Raw genomic sequence first — 16,392 nt, 5'->3', positions numbered from 1 at the left:
TACGATACAATCATGCAAAGCTCGCTACAACATGACTCTAACACCATCGTGCACTGTGGGGACAATGTTCTCACACTGTCGAGGTTTTAACTTTGCATAGTGTTTTGCTTTAAATGGCAAAACAAAAATCAACTTTGGAAGCCTCATACAATCTTATGATTTGCTAATTTGACAGATTTAAAATTTCTACTGCATTATTTTTAGTAGTCAGGGACTACATGTTTTTAGTTTTGTTTTTAAAGGCATTTATGGCTTGGTGGCTGAAAGGTCCAGGTTTACTATTTAGAAGTTTTGAGGGTTCAAATACCAAAACTGTTGGGCCATTGAGGAATGTAGGTATAATGTGTCTTGCTTTTTTCACAAATTAAAATGTGCAAAAAACAAAAAACAAAAAAAAAAAAAAAAGATTTGTGGTACCATGATGCAGCTAGGACTTGTTTATTATTTTGTTCAAATAAAGAATAGGCCTAGCCTGTATCCCAATGCAGTTTAATAATCTATGTACAGTATGTGTTTGAAGTTACACTTTACATCCGAATCATTTATACCATTTACACTGTGTATGGCGCAAAATATTTGGTGTCACAGCTTTCCAAATGGCTCGCGCGCGCGCGTGTGTGTGTGTGTGTGTGTGTGTGAGAGTGTCGAGGGGGGGTCAGTAGACATGGCGGTGTGTGTGACAGTGCGGAGGAGCAGCAGTAATAGTAAACGCATCAGGGTCATATGACAAGCGCAGTTCCTCCCAAACATTACGTTACACACACACACACACACACACACACACACATCCCAAGACAAAGCTGAGACAAAAACAAACTGGTGGAAATGTTGGCGCTGATTAACCGTTTCCTAGACTGGGTTAAGTCCCTGTTCTGGAAGGAGGAGATGGAGTTAACGCTGGTCGGACTTCAGTATTCTGGCAAAACTACGTTTGTCAATGTGATAGCTGTAAGTGTTGTCACCCCTTACACCCCCCCCCCCCTTTCTCTCTCTCTCTCTCTCTCTCTCTCTCTCTCTCTCTCTCTATTCACATTAGCTTATCTTAGCATAACATAGCTAGCCTTAGCTAACTGTTGTTTTGTAACGTGTACGAATGTCATTCAAGATTTTATGGACGTCCATATCGCCATTTTCATTATGCATTTAAATAGCGTGTTTATTCGTTATAACTGCTTGTCAGTAAAAAAAAAAACGCTTCTAGTAACACTTCTAGCTAAGCAGCAAGCTAAATTACTCGGCTTAGCTAGTGAGCTAATGTGGCTAACTGTGGCCTAGCTGTCATATGTCTTTAGCGTTAATGGGTGTATATGTAATATGTAATATTGTGTATGGAAGGCTAGCTTACTGCTTAACTAATTATTATTATTATTATTATTATTATTATTATTATTACTCATTATTATTCAGATAGTGTCGATTTAGTAGGTTAGCTGGCTAGTTAGCCTTGAACAGGCAGTGTCATGCAGCCTGTTAGCTAATCCTAACTGGGATTATACTGGACTATTGGATATAGCTCCATTACTGCAAATGAAGTGGATTGCTAATTCTTGTGATGTCATGGAAAACTGTAAAAAAAAAAAAAAAATATATATATATATATATATATATATATATATAAATAAATAAATAAATAATAATAATAATAAAGGCATGGGTGATTGAAGAGCTTGTTATTCCAAGAGCCTCTGTAGTGATCATTCAGTTTATGATTTCATTCTCCCAGGCTTGTTTTGTTTGTTTTGGGTCTGGCTGCTTTGCCAGTCAGTCCAGAACACACATTCATCATGTTCTGTCAGTTCTGCAAGCCTTGTATATGGAGACCAACTAGACTTTCAGATTCTAAACAGTTTTAGACTACGATGCAAAGTCTGCACAAGGTGGGAGATAAACATTGCCTCATAAAGTAATCAAACAACGGTGTGTGTTAATAGAGCGTTATAAAATACTACTAATCCGTATCTACTAGAACCCGTTTCCTGGGAACGTCAGAGGCATATTTATTCGGCAGAGGATTTAAGACTCATATTGGCAAAACGTCTTTAATGTTTTAAAATAAGGAGGAGCGGGATATTGATAAACCGTTATTCGGAGAGAACACTGATACAGTGCAGATTATATGTTTGAAAAAAAAAAATAGGCTTCACAGAAGTGATGGATGATCCCAATCATACATCACCCGATTAATACACTCGCAGGCTGCTTTCGAGGCCGTCTACGGTGTTCTTTTTACGATATCGGAATGATGGTATTCTTGGCATCTGTGAATTTGAGCTGCAAACGGGGAAAAAAAAAAGTATGCCCAGAAACTATCTAGCCAGCCAATATTAAGTGTGATGTATATTCATTTCCTGAAAACAGTGTAATTGATTTCACCAGATAACACGTGCTGATAGAGCTGCGTTCAATACTAGTATACACAGCAAAAGTACTTTTTGTGTGGTTTTTTTTGTTAGTCATGATATGAGCAGACTGGTTAATTTGACATTCAACATCAGCTGGGGTGGAAGAGATGTTTCAGGGTGATTTTTTTTTTTTTTCTTTTTCTTTTCAGAGTTTGGAAATTCTGAGGTTTGCAAGCTTTAGTTTGAGCATTTGGTTCAGTAGACTGTAACCCAGATTTGTTATCAGTTCTACCCCCGCTACTCAGTTCAACAGTGGAAAGGGGCCACCACAAGATAACCACTGACCCGATACTGTTTGTGTGCTGGATTATTATTAGAAGAGCAGAAATACTGAAACTGAAAACTATTATATTTTTGCCCTTTTAATAAATAAAAAAAAAAAAGCGAAAAAGTTAAATGAATCAAAAAAATTCTGTAAATTTGGATTATTTTAATCTCTTGAAGTATTTCTGGGCAGTCGGGATTTACATGGCGAGCTGCTTGTGTCCGAGTGTTAATATGTAAAAATACCTCTTGCAGAAAAATAAATATATATAGCTGTTTTATAGTTGAAGAGAGAGGGAGACACCATTTGCTGCATGCATGTACTGCATAACAGCATCGCTTCCTCATGTTAACTAGTCCTTCAAGATTTAGCAGCGTAAAAAGGAAGCGAATTCATTGTCACAAGCTTTATGAGTCACAGGAAAGTGCATTAATCACATGCATCTGTTAAAGTGGTGGGCCGGGAAACTACAATACTGCACAATCATATTTATTGATTGTTGTTGCTGTTGCTGTTGTTTTTTTTGTTTTTTTTTATTATCTTTGTCGTTTTTAACCTGCCCATGCTGTTTTCTAACAAACATGTTTGAGCCTATTATTTCAAAACATTAACAAATTTGGGACTTAAACCACTGGCCAGGTAAAAGCAGTTTGTCCTGAATTGCATTGCTGGCTGATGTACAAGCTATTTTTCCTGACTGTATTCTACACATGAAATGATAAAGAGCAGCACATTGGGGGGTTTTTTTTGGTTCTCCAAAACTCTTGATGAATTTCCGGCACCCTCATGTAGCCTGTTTTCGCAGAGACGTACACATCATTCATATACTGGTTTTGCTGAATGTGTTTGTTTCCCATCTTTAGCAACAAGAATAGAAAATCATACCTAAACCTCACTTGTTGATGTTTTTAAATCTGCTGAAGCACAGTGCATCGTCCCAACCCAGAAGGTGAAATGAATTCTATGAAGACATTTGCTTGAAAGTGAATATCAGTTGTTCCTGTTCTCGTGTGTCCTGTGTAGAAGCAATTGTCGGTGATTTTAGAGCAGTTCTGTTCTCTCACATTTCCTCTGGCCCCTCTAAGCTTCTGCTTTTTCAGAGGGAAAATAACCACAAAAGCACCCGAGATGTTCGCGATCCCGTTTTCCAAAAATTGCAGTAGCTTATATCAGTGCTCAATGCTAGAACAAAATATTAAAATGAAAACTGATTTAATTGGGATCCACAGAGATCTATAGGTTTGATAGGAGAAACTGCTCACAGGACAACTGACACGCTTTAAATCTGGGCTTTATAGAAAAGCGATGAGTATTTAGGTATTGAATGTTTAAAATCCTTTGGCTAAAAGCCATAAATGGTTAGTATGATGAGACCAAAACTTGGTACAAAGCATTACATTTGGTAGATTAGACACATTATTCTAAGAACTTTATGACAAATTATGGTGGTAGGATAACATTGTGGGGGGGGACTGTGTCATGTCTGAAGACTAGATGCATGAGGTATTTGCGTGAAAGTGAATATCAGTTGTTCCTGTCACTGTGTGTCGTGTGTAGAAGCAAGTGTAGGTGATTTTAGAGCAACTCTGTTCTCTCACATACCCTCTGGCCCCTCTAAGCTTCTGCTTTTTCAGAGGAAAGATGACGTGAATTTGTTTTACCACAGAAGCATCCGTTGACCACTGATGGAGGTCCAGATTTGCTTTCACGTCAGGGCTCGTGAAGTTTTGTTTCAATTACACCTTGTTGTGAGAGTTTACGTTTAGGCAAGGTGGAGGTTCCTGTTAGTCATAAGACTCACCCATTTCTCCCCGGTGTAGAAAATGCATGTCATGTGGCTAAGCCATAACCACAATCTTTTGTACTTCTGAAATGTACCAGCTTTCCAAACTATCATTTATTGTGCAACTATATGCAGACTATATGATGAATTAACAGTAATTACCACTAACCCAGATGAGTTCGATCGATAAGTCTTTACCACACATGATTCTCTTGAGTTGCCTGTTCACTGTCTTATAAGACTTTTACTTATGTTTAGTTTTATATTATTTTAATGTTGAAAGGTATTGTACTTGCTCTTTGAATAAAATGCAATAAAAGCACATTTTTGGAACTGTTTGGGGAAAAAATATATTTAATTATTTTTGTTATTTAATTAATTAATGTAACTCTTTAGTAGTTTTTATTTTTATTTATTTATTTATTTATTTATTTATTTTTTACGGGTCTGTTATATATCACCATGGCGATAGTTAATCATAGGAGTAGTGTGTTTAGATTTGAATGAATAATGAGCTGTATGTATGACCACTAGTGTAAAATACCAGTAGTAATATTCCAGCATTTTAAAGTCTGCTTAACCCTCAACCCAAAGTAAAAAATGGAAGCAGTTAGATTGAACTATTTTAGTTTTTTGGAAAGACACCAAGTCTTTGATTATATGATTGCGATTGGAAGGATGTAACCACACTAATCATCAGCAACATCTACGTTGGTCTTTTACATCTTCCCACCTGAGTGGTGAAAGTCACTATGGTGTTTATAGTGTTGGCTGTTTGCTTTTATTAACAGTACTGAAATAATTGCTGATTCACTCAGTGATTAACACATCATTTCATGCATGGTCAGTTTTTAGTTTTTGGTGATTCATCACACTATGATAGTAGTTGCATGGAAAACAGTCAAAATCAAACTCTGTCTCAACTCACACCCATATGTGCCTTTACTAACTTAATATCATAAGTCAGTGTTCCAGTTCATCCCAAAAGTTTCATCTCTGAACTGTTGCAACAAAGGTTGATGCAAAACAATTTCTAGAATGTATTTGTATGCTATAGCATATAGATTTCTCATTCACTGGAAGTCAAGAGCATGAACAAAGTGCAATAAAAACAGCTCAATAAGGTTGGTGTTGAAGAATTCAAGTGGCCTGTACTGAATTCTGGTTGAATTGACAGAATTCCCCACAGCCTACGTTCCAAAATTGACTAAGGAAGCCTTTCTGGAAGAATGTAGGTTGTTAAAGCAGCAACTGTTCACCAAGAGCATATCGGAAATAATTGCGAGGTGTCCACGTACAGTGTTTGTGTACTTTGCAACTCTGAAAAATGTACATGAAAATACTGTATATTCTCGAACATAGACATCAGGATTAAAACTCATTTATGAAAAGTTTATTAGTAAAAAAAAAAAAAAATGTAATCCCTGCTATTAACACAATTACAGCACTGTAGTAGTGTTAGAATAATTACCCAAAGACCTACCTTTTACAGCACTATACTTAAATGTCTTAAGATTTAGATTATTGCTTATTCCCTTTAATTTTGCACTATTTAAACAAATGCAACTCACTGCTACTAACTGGATTCAGCTATGATTATAGTCATTCAGCTTAAGAACGAGAATGAAAGGAAGGAAGCCAGGCTTCGTTTCTATTTGAGGTAAAAGTGAGCATTGGAAATACAAAATGTACTTTTCCTTTTGGTAGTTGAGGGTATTTTCATCACAGGATACATGTAAACAGACATGCAATCATGTAAAAAGGTCAGCAGAGAAATATAACAATGTCGAGACTTTCACAGAATCTGCAATCAGAAACACTGTGATTTTAGAATTTATTCATTGTATTTTTTTCCCCCCTTTTTTAATTTCCAGTCTGGACAATTCAGTGAAGACATGATTCCAACAGTTGGATTCAACATGCGGAAGGTCACAAAAGGAAACGTCACAATTAAGGTATGATTACTCCTTAATGTCCTGTCTCCTGTGGAAAATTTCTATTTTAATGTATGTACAGGGCTAATCTGAATCTTTTTTTTTCTCCAGATCTGGGATATAGGGGGACAACCCAGGTTTAGGAGCATGTGGGAGCGGTACTGTCGAGGAGTAAACGCCATAGTGTGAGTGATGTTTCTCCATAATGGCTGTGCAGATGGTTGAAATGTGGTAAATATTAAATAGTTCTTTAAAAAAATGGTGATTTTTTCTTTGTGTGGTATTACTGGGAAATGAATAAAACACTTCTAAGAAGAGTTGCATTTTTCCATTCCAGAAGATGAGATGTTTATAGAAAAGGCCCCGTAAGAAAAATGCGTATTAGTTCCTGATATGTGACTGGCATTGATGCAGCACTTGGTGCATTATATTGATCTCAAATGAATGAGTCAAAATTTTCAAAATCTCAATGCATTATTTGTTTGCAAGTATTCAAATTCCTTTCTGACTTATATTTGACTCATGCTTGATTCATGGTTGGTAGAACCACAATTTGTTGCAATGACACTGTTCTAACCCTAGTTCCCACTAGCTTTGCATACTGTTTAGAAGTGATTTTTGTCAAATTCGTAGTGGCAGATTTGCTCTTGGTTCATCGGGTTTGTTAAATGTTTTTTTGTTGCATGCAACCTTTGGTTGAACTGCCGAAGCAGGTTCTTTTGCTCCATTTATTTAGTTTTTTTGTATTTTCAGCACTTTCTTTCTATCCACCCTTCACTACAGTCCTGAATTATTCAGAGCACTTGAATCTCATGCATGTGGCACTTTTGTCCAAATCTCAAAAACTCTACTCCTTTCAGAGACCTTATTATGGTTTCCCTCACCAGTTTTTTGTTTTCTTGTTGTGCCAAATTCTGAGAAACAGCCATGTTCAGGCAGTGTTAGATGATCGAAGGCAGCTTCTACTTCCTATTGATCTAGTAGTGCTTTCTGGGATGTGCAACCTATTAGATATAATTTTACACCCAATTGCCAAGTTCCTAAGAAATTCTATTAACTTATCACTAATTTCTTTAGAAGGCTTCTAAGTCATTTTTAATTCTTTACTTCAGACTCCCAGACTCCAATGACATATCAACAGTGATGGGTTTTGTTTGGAAAATGCGTAAGTTTTATTGTTTCACGAGTAAAGGCCGGTTATAAGTCAATTGTATCCTTATTTAGACTGTATCTTTCATCTAGAGCTCAAATGCCTTTATGAGCAGCATTTGTTAGTTTTTTTTTTTTTTTTTTTTTTTTTTTTTTTTTTTTTTTTAATTTGCTGAAAAAAAGCATATCGAGAAGTCATGGGTTTGCACTTCAAGACATTGACAGAAGTCGTGCAAATGTATATTAAACATTTGCTATTCAGACAACGCTATTCATTGCTTTTTGCTTTTACAAAAGGTATATGGTGGATGCAGCAGATAGAGACAAAGTAGAAGCTTCCAGGAATGAACTGCATAACCTGTTAGACAAACCGCAGTTACAAGGGATCCCTGTAAGTCTTATTCGACCTGTCACACAATTAAAATGCCTTTCTACATATAGCCAAATGCCACAACATTAATCTTTAAAATGTTGTATTGCAGATATTGGTACTTGGTAACAAGAGGGATTTGCCTAATGCACTGGATGAGAAACAGCTTATTGAAAAAATGTAAGTAGCGTTTCATTTTCTTTTCGTATCCTTCTGAACCGACTTTTGGGTTTATGTGCACAATCAGTGGACACTTAATTGGGTTTATGTTCACTGTTGCTATGGAAGGTTGTATTATATTCGTGTAATTGTACATGTATGCGTACCAAACATGTACACGTGGTTTTTTTTGGGGGGGTTTTTTTTTTTTTTTTTGGTCATTCCGATTAAACCATTCAGTAGACTGTTTATATGAGACGGTCTCTAATCCGATATGGTGTCCTGATCCTGATTACAGCCTTTTATTCCTGTCAACATGGAGTTCTGAATATGTTAATCAAGCAACAGCGTGAATTTGTAGGCCTACTCTACTGCTGGAAGGTGTGAGGAAATCTCAGGAAGCTAAGATATTTGGATGAAGGTCTGCTGTAAGAACTGGAGGGAGCAGGTTGGAATTTAGCGTTATGGATTCTTTTGCGTTATATGTACAGCTTCCGCATATCGAGGGAGTGAATGAATGAATGAAGTATGGAAGGAATTAATTCATTTATGTATAGATCAATTAAATGAATAAGTAAATCAAGTCGCATCAAGTTTATTTCTATAGTGCTTTTCACAATGGACACTGTCTCAAAGCAGCTTTACAGAATTCAAGAAAACTTCCCTAGATGTCATGAGGAAGAAACCTCGAGAGGAACCAGACTCAAAAGGAGAACCCATCCTCATTTGGGTGATCTCAAGAGTGTGACAATAAATAAATAAATAAATAAATAAATAAATAAATAACCCTAAACCAGAATGTAAGATTGTGAGTAATGTCCTTCCCACAGTCTTATACAATCAGTTGATGTTATGGAACCAGGAGCCACTGAGCAACTCATAAAATAGCTCAACATTTGAGATCATCATCGAACCAACACCAGCTGGCACTGGTACTCCTCTAGAAGTCATTAGCATAACAGTGGAAGCTAATTCCATGCCTTCTGATAATATTTCCATACATGGAAGCCATGTACATTGTGAAAAGCACGGGTCCTAGAACTGAACCTTGTGGCACCCCATTATTTACTTGCATTAACCTGGATAGTTCTCCATTTAAATCTACAAAATGTTAACGATCAGACATGGAGGATTTAACAAAGCAAGAGAGTGCAATAGAGATTTTGATTGGCAGTGGCCCAATCTTTAAAAAAAAAAAAAAAAAAAAAGGGCACTGATGGGGTAGGTGTTTATAAATACGAATTATCCGGTTGTTGCAAATGTACAATTAAAAGAGAAGACAGCACTCACTAATAATTTTAGATTTTATTGTAGATTTTATTGTAGATGTTTTGATACACATCACATCACAAATACACACAGCGGAAAATAACAAACTATTTGGTGTTTTTCATTTTGATATTTACCTGTTCCTTTTAGAGCAAAAACTTTTTTTTTTATTTGGTCCTATGCCCTGAAATATCTTGATAACCTACAGAAATACAAGCCTGGAGTCGGTAAATGTATAGCAAGGAAGTAACTGAAGGTGGGCGTGTGTGTGCGTGTGTGTTCCTGTGTGTGTTCCTGTGTGTGTTCCTGTGCGTGTTCCTGTGCGTGTTCCTGTGCGTGTTCCTGTGCGTGTTCCTGTGCGTGTTCCTGTGCGTGTTCCTGTGCGTGTTCCTGTGCGTGTTCCTGTGCGTGTTCCTGTGCGCGTGCCTGTGCGTGTGCCTGTGCGCGTGCCTGTGCGCGCGCGCGTGTGTGTGTGTGTGTGTGTGTGTGTGTGTGTGTGTGTGTGTGTGTGTGTGTGTGTGTGTGTGTGTGTGGTGAGAAAGACACCTCAGCCAATGATGACAGATGCACCCCTAGGGGAAAGTCTTTTCAGTTACCACAGTGATGACAGGGCTACTAAAATATTTCAGTGTCACTGCTTGGAAGAGAAATTGTACACCCGCCAAAAATATCTAGACATCAGTGAAGGGTTGTGAATCAACTGGCACAATGTGTACATTTAAAAAAATAAAAATAAATAAATAAATAAATATGGTATCTGTGGAAAACTGCTCTCTAGTCAGGAGCTACAGTCATTAATTATCTTAAATGGTTGTCAATGAATATAGGCGTGTCTAATAACAGTATCCACAAACTGAATATTGATGTGTGTTTTTGTAACAGTTTCTTCTCAAATTCTCTGCCATTTTTCATGGTTCTTATAAACTGCATTATTTATTATAATATTGTGTGTGTGTGTGTGTGTGTGCTGCATTTATGCCTATTAGGGTACTCGGATCTGGATAAAAAAAATAAAAAAAAAGATATGTAAGCATCAAAGGTTTCCCATGTTTCCCTTTGCAAAGACACAATTAAATAACAGTGAGAATAGTGAATCAGATCGTGGCACCAAGATGCAGACGGAGGTGACTCTCAGCCACTGTCTACGTATCTTATAGCTCAGTCTTGTATTTTCATAGGAATTACTGCCATCTATAGGCTGCTTGCAGTTTTTTTCTTCATTTGCTTAAAGCTTTTCTAAATTATAATTGGACAGGATTTTTAGGGAAGAATTCAGATTAGATTCTGCAAGTTTGGGCTGTATGTTAGGTTTAGGTTGTTGTACACATTTCAGTGTCTAAGAAAAATTTGTGGAATGCATGTAATTCTATAAGGTTATTGGGGTTTAACTTTTGGTTGGAAAAGGTCGAAAGGTCACGAGCAATATTTGATATAATTTTAGGATAACACACGCACAATATATATGTGTGTTTTTGGTAATAAATGACTTTGACTTAGACCTATCTGACTATTTTATCTCATTAATAAGCATGCTAAAGAAATTTTAGCAACTTATTCCTGAACCATCTGATATTTTGCTTCGGATTTTCTGCACAAAACATCCACATGTCACCATTTAGACCTGGACAAACTTTTCACCTGCAAAGAATATTTAGCCTGATATTTTTTAGCCAAATTCATTCAAAATGTATTAACTGTGGAATACTGGATCGATGATCACAATTTTTATTTATCTACTAATTTATTTACCTCCTTTTTTTCTTTTTCTCTTTTTTTTTTTTTTATTTCTTTCTTTTCTTCCACTAGGAACTTGGCTGCTATTCAAGACCGGGAGATATGCTGCTACTCCATTTCATGCAAAGAGAAAGACAATATTGGTAAGATGGTTCCCTTGTTTTTGGGGTGTCCAGTCAACTCCAGTTTTTGTCATTAAAAATATCCTTTTTATTTTATTTGAATGACTACAGGGAAGTAGAGAAAATGTTTTTGTCAATAACCATTATCTTTTAAGCCACAGTGTATATATGATTTTGATAAGGAAAAATGTTACCCTGACTGTGACCATAATCTGTGTGTTGGAATTACAGGAAATTTTAAACACCTGCTAAGGTCCATTTTATTCAGTACAACCTAAACACAGGCGTAGATTAAGTTTAACTTTTTTTTTTACCACATGTACAGTGAGGAAAATAAGTATTTGAACACCCTGCTATTTTGCAAGTTCTCCCACTTAGAAATCATGGAGGGGTCTGAAATTGTCATCGTAGGTGCATGTCCACTGTGAGAGACATAAAAAAAATCCAGAAATCACAATATATGATTTTTAAACTATTTATTTGTATGATACAGATGCAAATAAGTATTTGAACACCTGTCTATCAGCTAGAATTCTGACCCTCAAAGACCTGTTAGTCTGCCTTTAAAATGTCCACCTCCACTACATTTATTATCCTAAATTAGATGCACCTGTTTGAGGTCGTTAGCTGCATAAAGACACCTGTCCACCCCATACAATCAGTAAGAATCCAACTACTAACATGGCCAAGACCAAAGAGCTGTCCAAAGACACTAGAGACAAAATTGTACACCTCCACAAGGCTGGAAAGGGCTACGGGGAAATTGCCAAGCAGCTTGGTGAAAAAAGGTCCACTGTTGGAGCAATCATTAGAAAATGGAAGAAGCTAAACATGACTGTCAATCTCCCTCGGACTGGGGCTCCATGCAAGATCTCCTCCTGGGGTCTCAATGATCCCAAGAAGGGTGAGAAATCAGCCCAGAACTACACGGGAGGAGCTGGTCAATGACCTGAAAAGAGCTGGGACCACCGTTTCCAAGGTTACTGTTGGTAATACACTAAGACGTCATGGTTTGAAATCATGCATGGCACAGAAGGTTCACCTGCTTAAACCAGCACATGTCCAGGCACGTCTTAAGTTTGCTAATGACCATTTGGATGATCCAGAGGAGTCATGGAAGAAAGTCATGTGGTCAGATGAGACCAAAATATAACTTTTGGGTCATAATTCCACTAAACGTGTTTGGAGGAAGAAGAATGATGAGTACCATCCCAAGAACACCATCCCTACTGTGAAGCAGGAGGGTGGTAGCATCATGCTTTGGGGGTGTTTTTCTGCACATGGGACAGGGCGACTGCACTGTATTAAGGAGAGGATGACCGGGGCCATGTATTGCGAGATTTTGGGGAACAACCTCCTTCCCTCATTTAGAGCATTGAAGATGGGTCGAGGACAATGACCCGAAGTACACAGCCAGGATAACCAAGGAGTGGCTCTGTAAGAAGCATATCAAGGTTCTGGCGTGGCCTAGCCAGTCTCCAGACCTAAACCCAATAGAGAATCTTTGGAGGGAGCTCAAACTCTGTGTTTCTCAGCGACAGGCCAGAAACCTGACTGATCTAGAGAAGATCTGTGTGGAGGAGTGGGCCAAAATCCCTCCTGCAGTGTGTGCAAACCTGGTGAAAAACTACAGGAAACGTTTGACCTCTGTAATTGCAAACAAAGGCTACTGTACCAAATATTAACATTGACTTTCTCAGGTGTTCAAATACTTATTTGCAGCTGTATCATACAAATAAATAGTTTAAAATCATACATTGTGATTTCTGGAATTTATTTTTTAGATTATGTCTCTCACAGTGGACATGCACCTACGATGACAATTTCAGACCCCTCCATAATTTCTAAGTGGAAGAACTTGCTAAGTAGCAGGGTGTTCAAATACTTATTTTCCTCACTGTAGCTTGACCAGGGGGGGGGGGGGGGGGGCGCTGGGGGGTGGATCACAAAGATTTTTGAAAATAAATGTAAGCAAATTGTCATCCTAGTAGTACCATTAGGTGCAATAAGGAGCCATTGATTGACAAAAAATAAAGGTCTCTGCACACTTTGGTGTTCATAAGTAAAATAACAGGCCTGAGACCTTGAATTAGGCGAGTTAGAGCAGAGAAAAATATAAACACTAGTTTTAATAATGAGTAAAATCGGTAATTAGTTCTCTGTAGCAGCCAGGAATACTAGTAGCTACAAATAGACAATATGCAGGTCCTGAGAATGATCATTCCTGAAGTAGAATCATAGATTGTGGTCAAACGATGCATACAATTATCATATTTGTGGCAAAATGGACTCCCAATCGAAAAAAATGACTGCCTGGTCTCAGTAATGCTCTTGTGGATAAATGAGCACAAATCCCCACAGTGGAAACCTGTCAAAGTCAAGTACATTTTAACAGCAAAGTGGATGGGATGTTGATGGTTTTGTTCCACCAACACACTCATTGTGTGATCGTACTGACGTTGGCATATATTGACCAATTTAAGATGCAATTATCGTTCGCGTTGTGTATTAGAACATGTAGCTGCTTGTTCTGCCTGTTATGTTGACTTCTAAGCCTGTATGTGTCTGACACTGTTTGGTCTGTCGTTCCTTCTCTCGTTCCTCCTAGACATCACACTGCAGTGGCTCATCCAGCATTCGAAAACGCGGAGAAGTTGAAAGCCACGTTTCAGATTCGCGTGCTGACACGTTCCTCTCACACCCCATCCTGCTTACTCTGTGAAACTGTACAGTCGTCCCAGCACACTATTTCCACCTGTATTTCCAGTTGGTCGCAGATGTCCCCCTTCACACACATCTCAACCAAGAGCCAGTCTTCTGAACCTATCGCTTAACGATGTAAGCGATAGGTTCAGTAATCTCCTCACGCGCTAAAACACAAGCTCGGCTGTTTCTCCTTAACAAACTAGCTTCACTTGCTCTTAACCTCCAATCAATTCTACTTTCGAATCATGGGAAGACATTTTTGGGTTGGTTTTTTTTTTGCTCCGCTAAAGTATACCAGGCCTTGCTCATGTGAGAATGTAATTATGTAGCCTCTCTGTTGCCTCTCTTTATCGTGCTTTACTCTTCTTTTGGCCAAAATGTTTCTCCTGAGAAAGCAGGTTGTGATATTTAAATGAGGAGTACTTCGAAGAGTCAGCAAAAATGTCATGACAAGTATGTACAAATAATGCTCACCGAAATATTTTTACTATGTTGAGCATAAATCTATTTAAGTGAATGTATGGAAGGGGGTTAGGTCTAGTCTTTACCTTTAACTCAGTGATGTCTTGCTGTTGGTAAGTTGGGAGAGAGAGTCCGGCGAAGTTCAAAGTGCCTTGTGCAGCAGACTTTTCTCTAAAGTGGAACAGTTGCGCCACAACCCGTTCACCTATTAACAAATTCGAATAAATCAGCTCGGCATGCTTTTATGGTAGATTATTGTACCGTCGCCATGATGAACATTATCTTTGAGACTATATGAAGGCCTCACTATCGATGCACTTTTGTAAATATGAACCAATAAATCGATCTTGACATCTGAAAGAAACGCATATTATTTTTAAATGAATTTGACGGGAGGACGTCTCTCTACTAACAGACCAAAATTCAGATGCGTTTCTTAAAGATTGTTTAAAATGTTACATTTTAATAGTCTGAGACATGTTGATGAAGTTTCTGACATAACTCTAAACATTGAATTCCAAATGGTAATGGATTTTTCTTTTTTGTTTGTTTTTTTTTTTTTTTTTTTTAAGTCACTTGAGTCGGATTGTACTTTTTTCATACCGTTTCCAGTGCTTCTTCACCAAACAGCACGGCTTGCCAAGGCTCAGCAACATACGTGAGCCCAGGTCTGTCGATTTCCTGGCCTAGTGTGTTGCTTTCTCATTGCATAAATCTGCTTGTAAAAGTATGATTTGCTGTGGAGGTTATAAGGTGGTGACTTGATGGTACAAGTAGTAAAGAACTACATGAAATTCCAATAAACAATTTTGAAATGAAACCAGGCATCTCATTTCGTGTCGAATCGCCGATTGTCTGTCGTATTGTGATTTGATGGCTGTCCGGTTTTAGTCAACCCACTCACCCATGTGCATCAATACTTAAACCATTTAATCATTTACCTTCAGTTACCGCTTTACTCTGGTCAGGGGTGAAAAATGCAATAGTTGGTTGCACAAACGCATGGAGTCCAATAACACATTCCCCAAGGATAACACACAGACCTAACACACACAAGCAGTCATGCGTTTTCTATGGCCGAATTCTAACGTCTTTTTATGCTTTGCCCGAGGTACAATATTTGGGCACGAAGAAAGTGAATAGAAAATGTTTTGATTTGCTTTGATCAAGATGGTGGATTTTACTTGGATCATGAGGATGAACGAATCAAGCCTAAAGCAATAACAATAGTTACTTAAAATGAAATAAATAGAATCATTAAGTTGCTGTTTCCGTCTGTGTAAACTTACAGAAGGACTTTTGAAGAATAAGAAGCTTCAGTGGACACTAGCACAGGTAAACTGTGAGGGCAATTGATTAATATAGTCTTTATATGTTACCTACACCAGAGCACCAAGAGAGAGACAGAATATTGGACACACTTAATTTTACCAGAAGGTGGCACTGTGTTTCCAGTGGAAAGAAGAGTATGCATATAATATATTTCTGTTATGATTTAATGTAGATGCATTTTTAATAAGGTGGGTAGCAGACCAGGTTCAAAAAAGGTTTTCCTGGTAGCATTTTGGGTTTCGGTAGTCTGCTCTATGCACAGTGGATTTAATGTAATAGCTAATCAGTGTATATATACTATAAATATAGTTTAGCAGCCAGACATTTGGCATCAGTGCAAAGTCATGCATAAGGGAGAACTTCATCAATCAGAGAATGAAGAAAATTAACCAAATCATGCTGCCAACTCATGAAAGGTTTTAAACGGACAAAGTCACTGAGCAGAATATCACCTCCAGATGAGGGGATGAAGGGACAACCCTCAAATGACAGAAGTTGAAAAAGCTTTACAAGAAGAATGCAACAGTTTGGTTATGTCAGTGGGCTGCTGGTTTGATGACGTTATTGCAAGCAACGGAATATGCACCGAAATATTGTTAATTACTTTCTTTTACTTTAACACTATAGGTTCCTTTACTTTTGCCCACCTAAAAATGCAGCCACAAAATGTGTCCTGTTTCAAGGGGTGGTTAACATGTCTAGATG

General features: G+C 37.7%; 1 protein-coding gene across 2 annotated transcripts; it reads left to right on the top strand.

Annotated features, from left to right (window-relative positions):
- Nucleotides 1–642: 642 nt before the first annotated feature.
- On the top strand, nucleotides 643–15,175 carry arl8ba (ADP-ribosylation factor-like 8Ba). Of its 2 annotated transcripts, none has more exons than XR_014532329.1 (7): nucleotides 643–948; nucleotides 6,325–6,405; nucleotides 6,496–6,569; nucleotides 7,831–7,924; nucleotides 8,016–8,083; nucleotides 11,138–11,511; nucleotides 13,091–15,175. XR_014532329.1 is itself a non-coding variant. In XM_083534632.1 (7 exons), the coding sequence occupies exons 1-7, from the start codon at nucleotides 826–828 to the stop codon at nucleotides 13,843–13,845; spliced, it is 561 nt and encodes a 186-aa protein (XP_083390758.1). In that variant the 5' UTR covers nucleotides 643–825; the 3' UTR covers nucleotides 13,846–15,175. The 2 variants fall into 2 exon arrangements, 1 of the variants encoding a protein (XP_083390758.1); XM_083534632.1 differs by having other exon boundaries at nucleotides 11,138–11,208; nucleotides 13,796–15,175.
- The last annotated feature ends 1,217 nt before the right edge of the window (nucleotides 15,176–16,392 follow it).

Source organism: Silurus aristotelis (assembly GCF_946808225.1).
Source record: "Silurus aristotelis genome assembly, chromosome: 2".
NCBI lineage: Eukaryota > Metazoa > Chordata > Actinopteri > Siluriformes > Siluridae > Silurus > Silurus aristotelis.
Note: the sequence above shows the minus strand (reverse complement) of the source record. Positions and strands in the feature narration are given on the sequence as shown.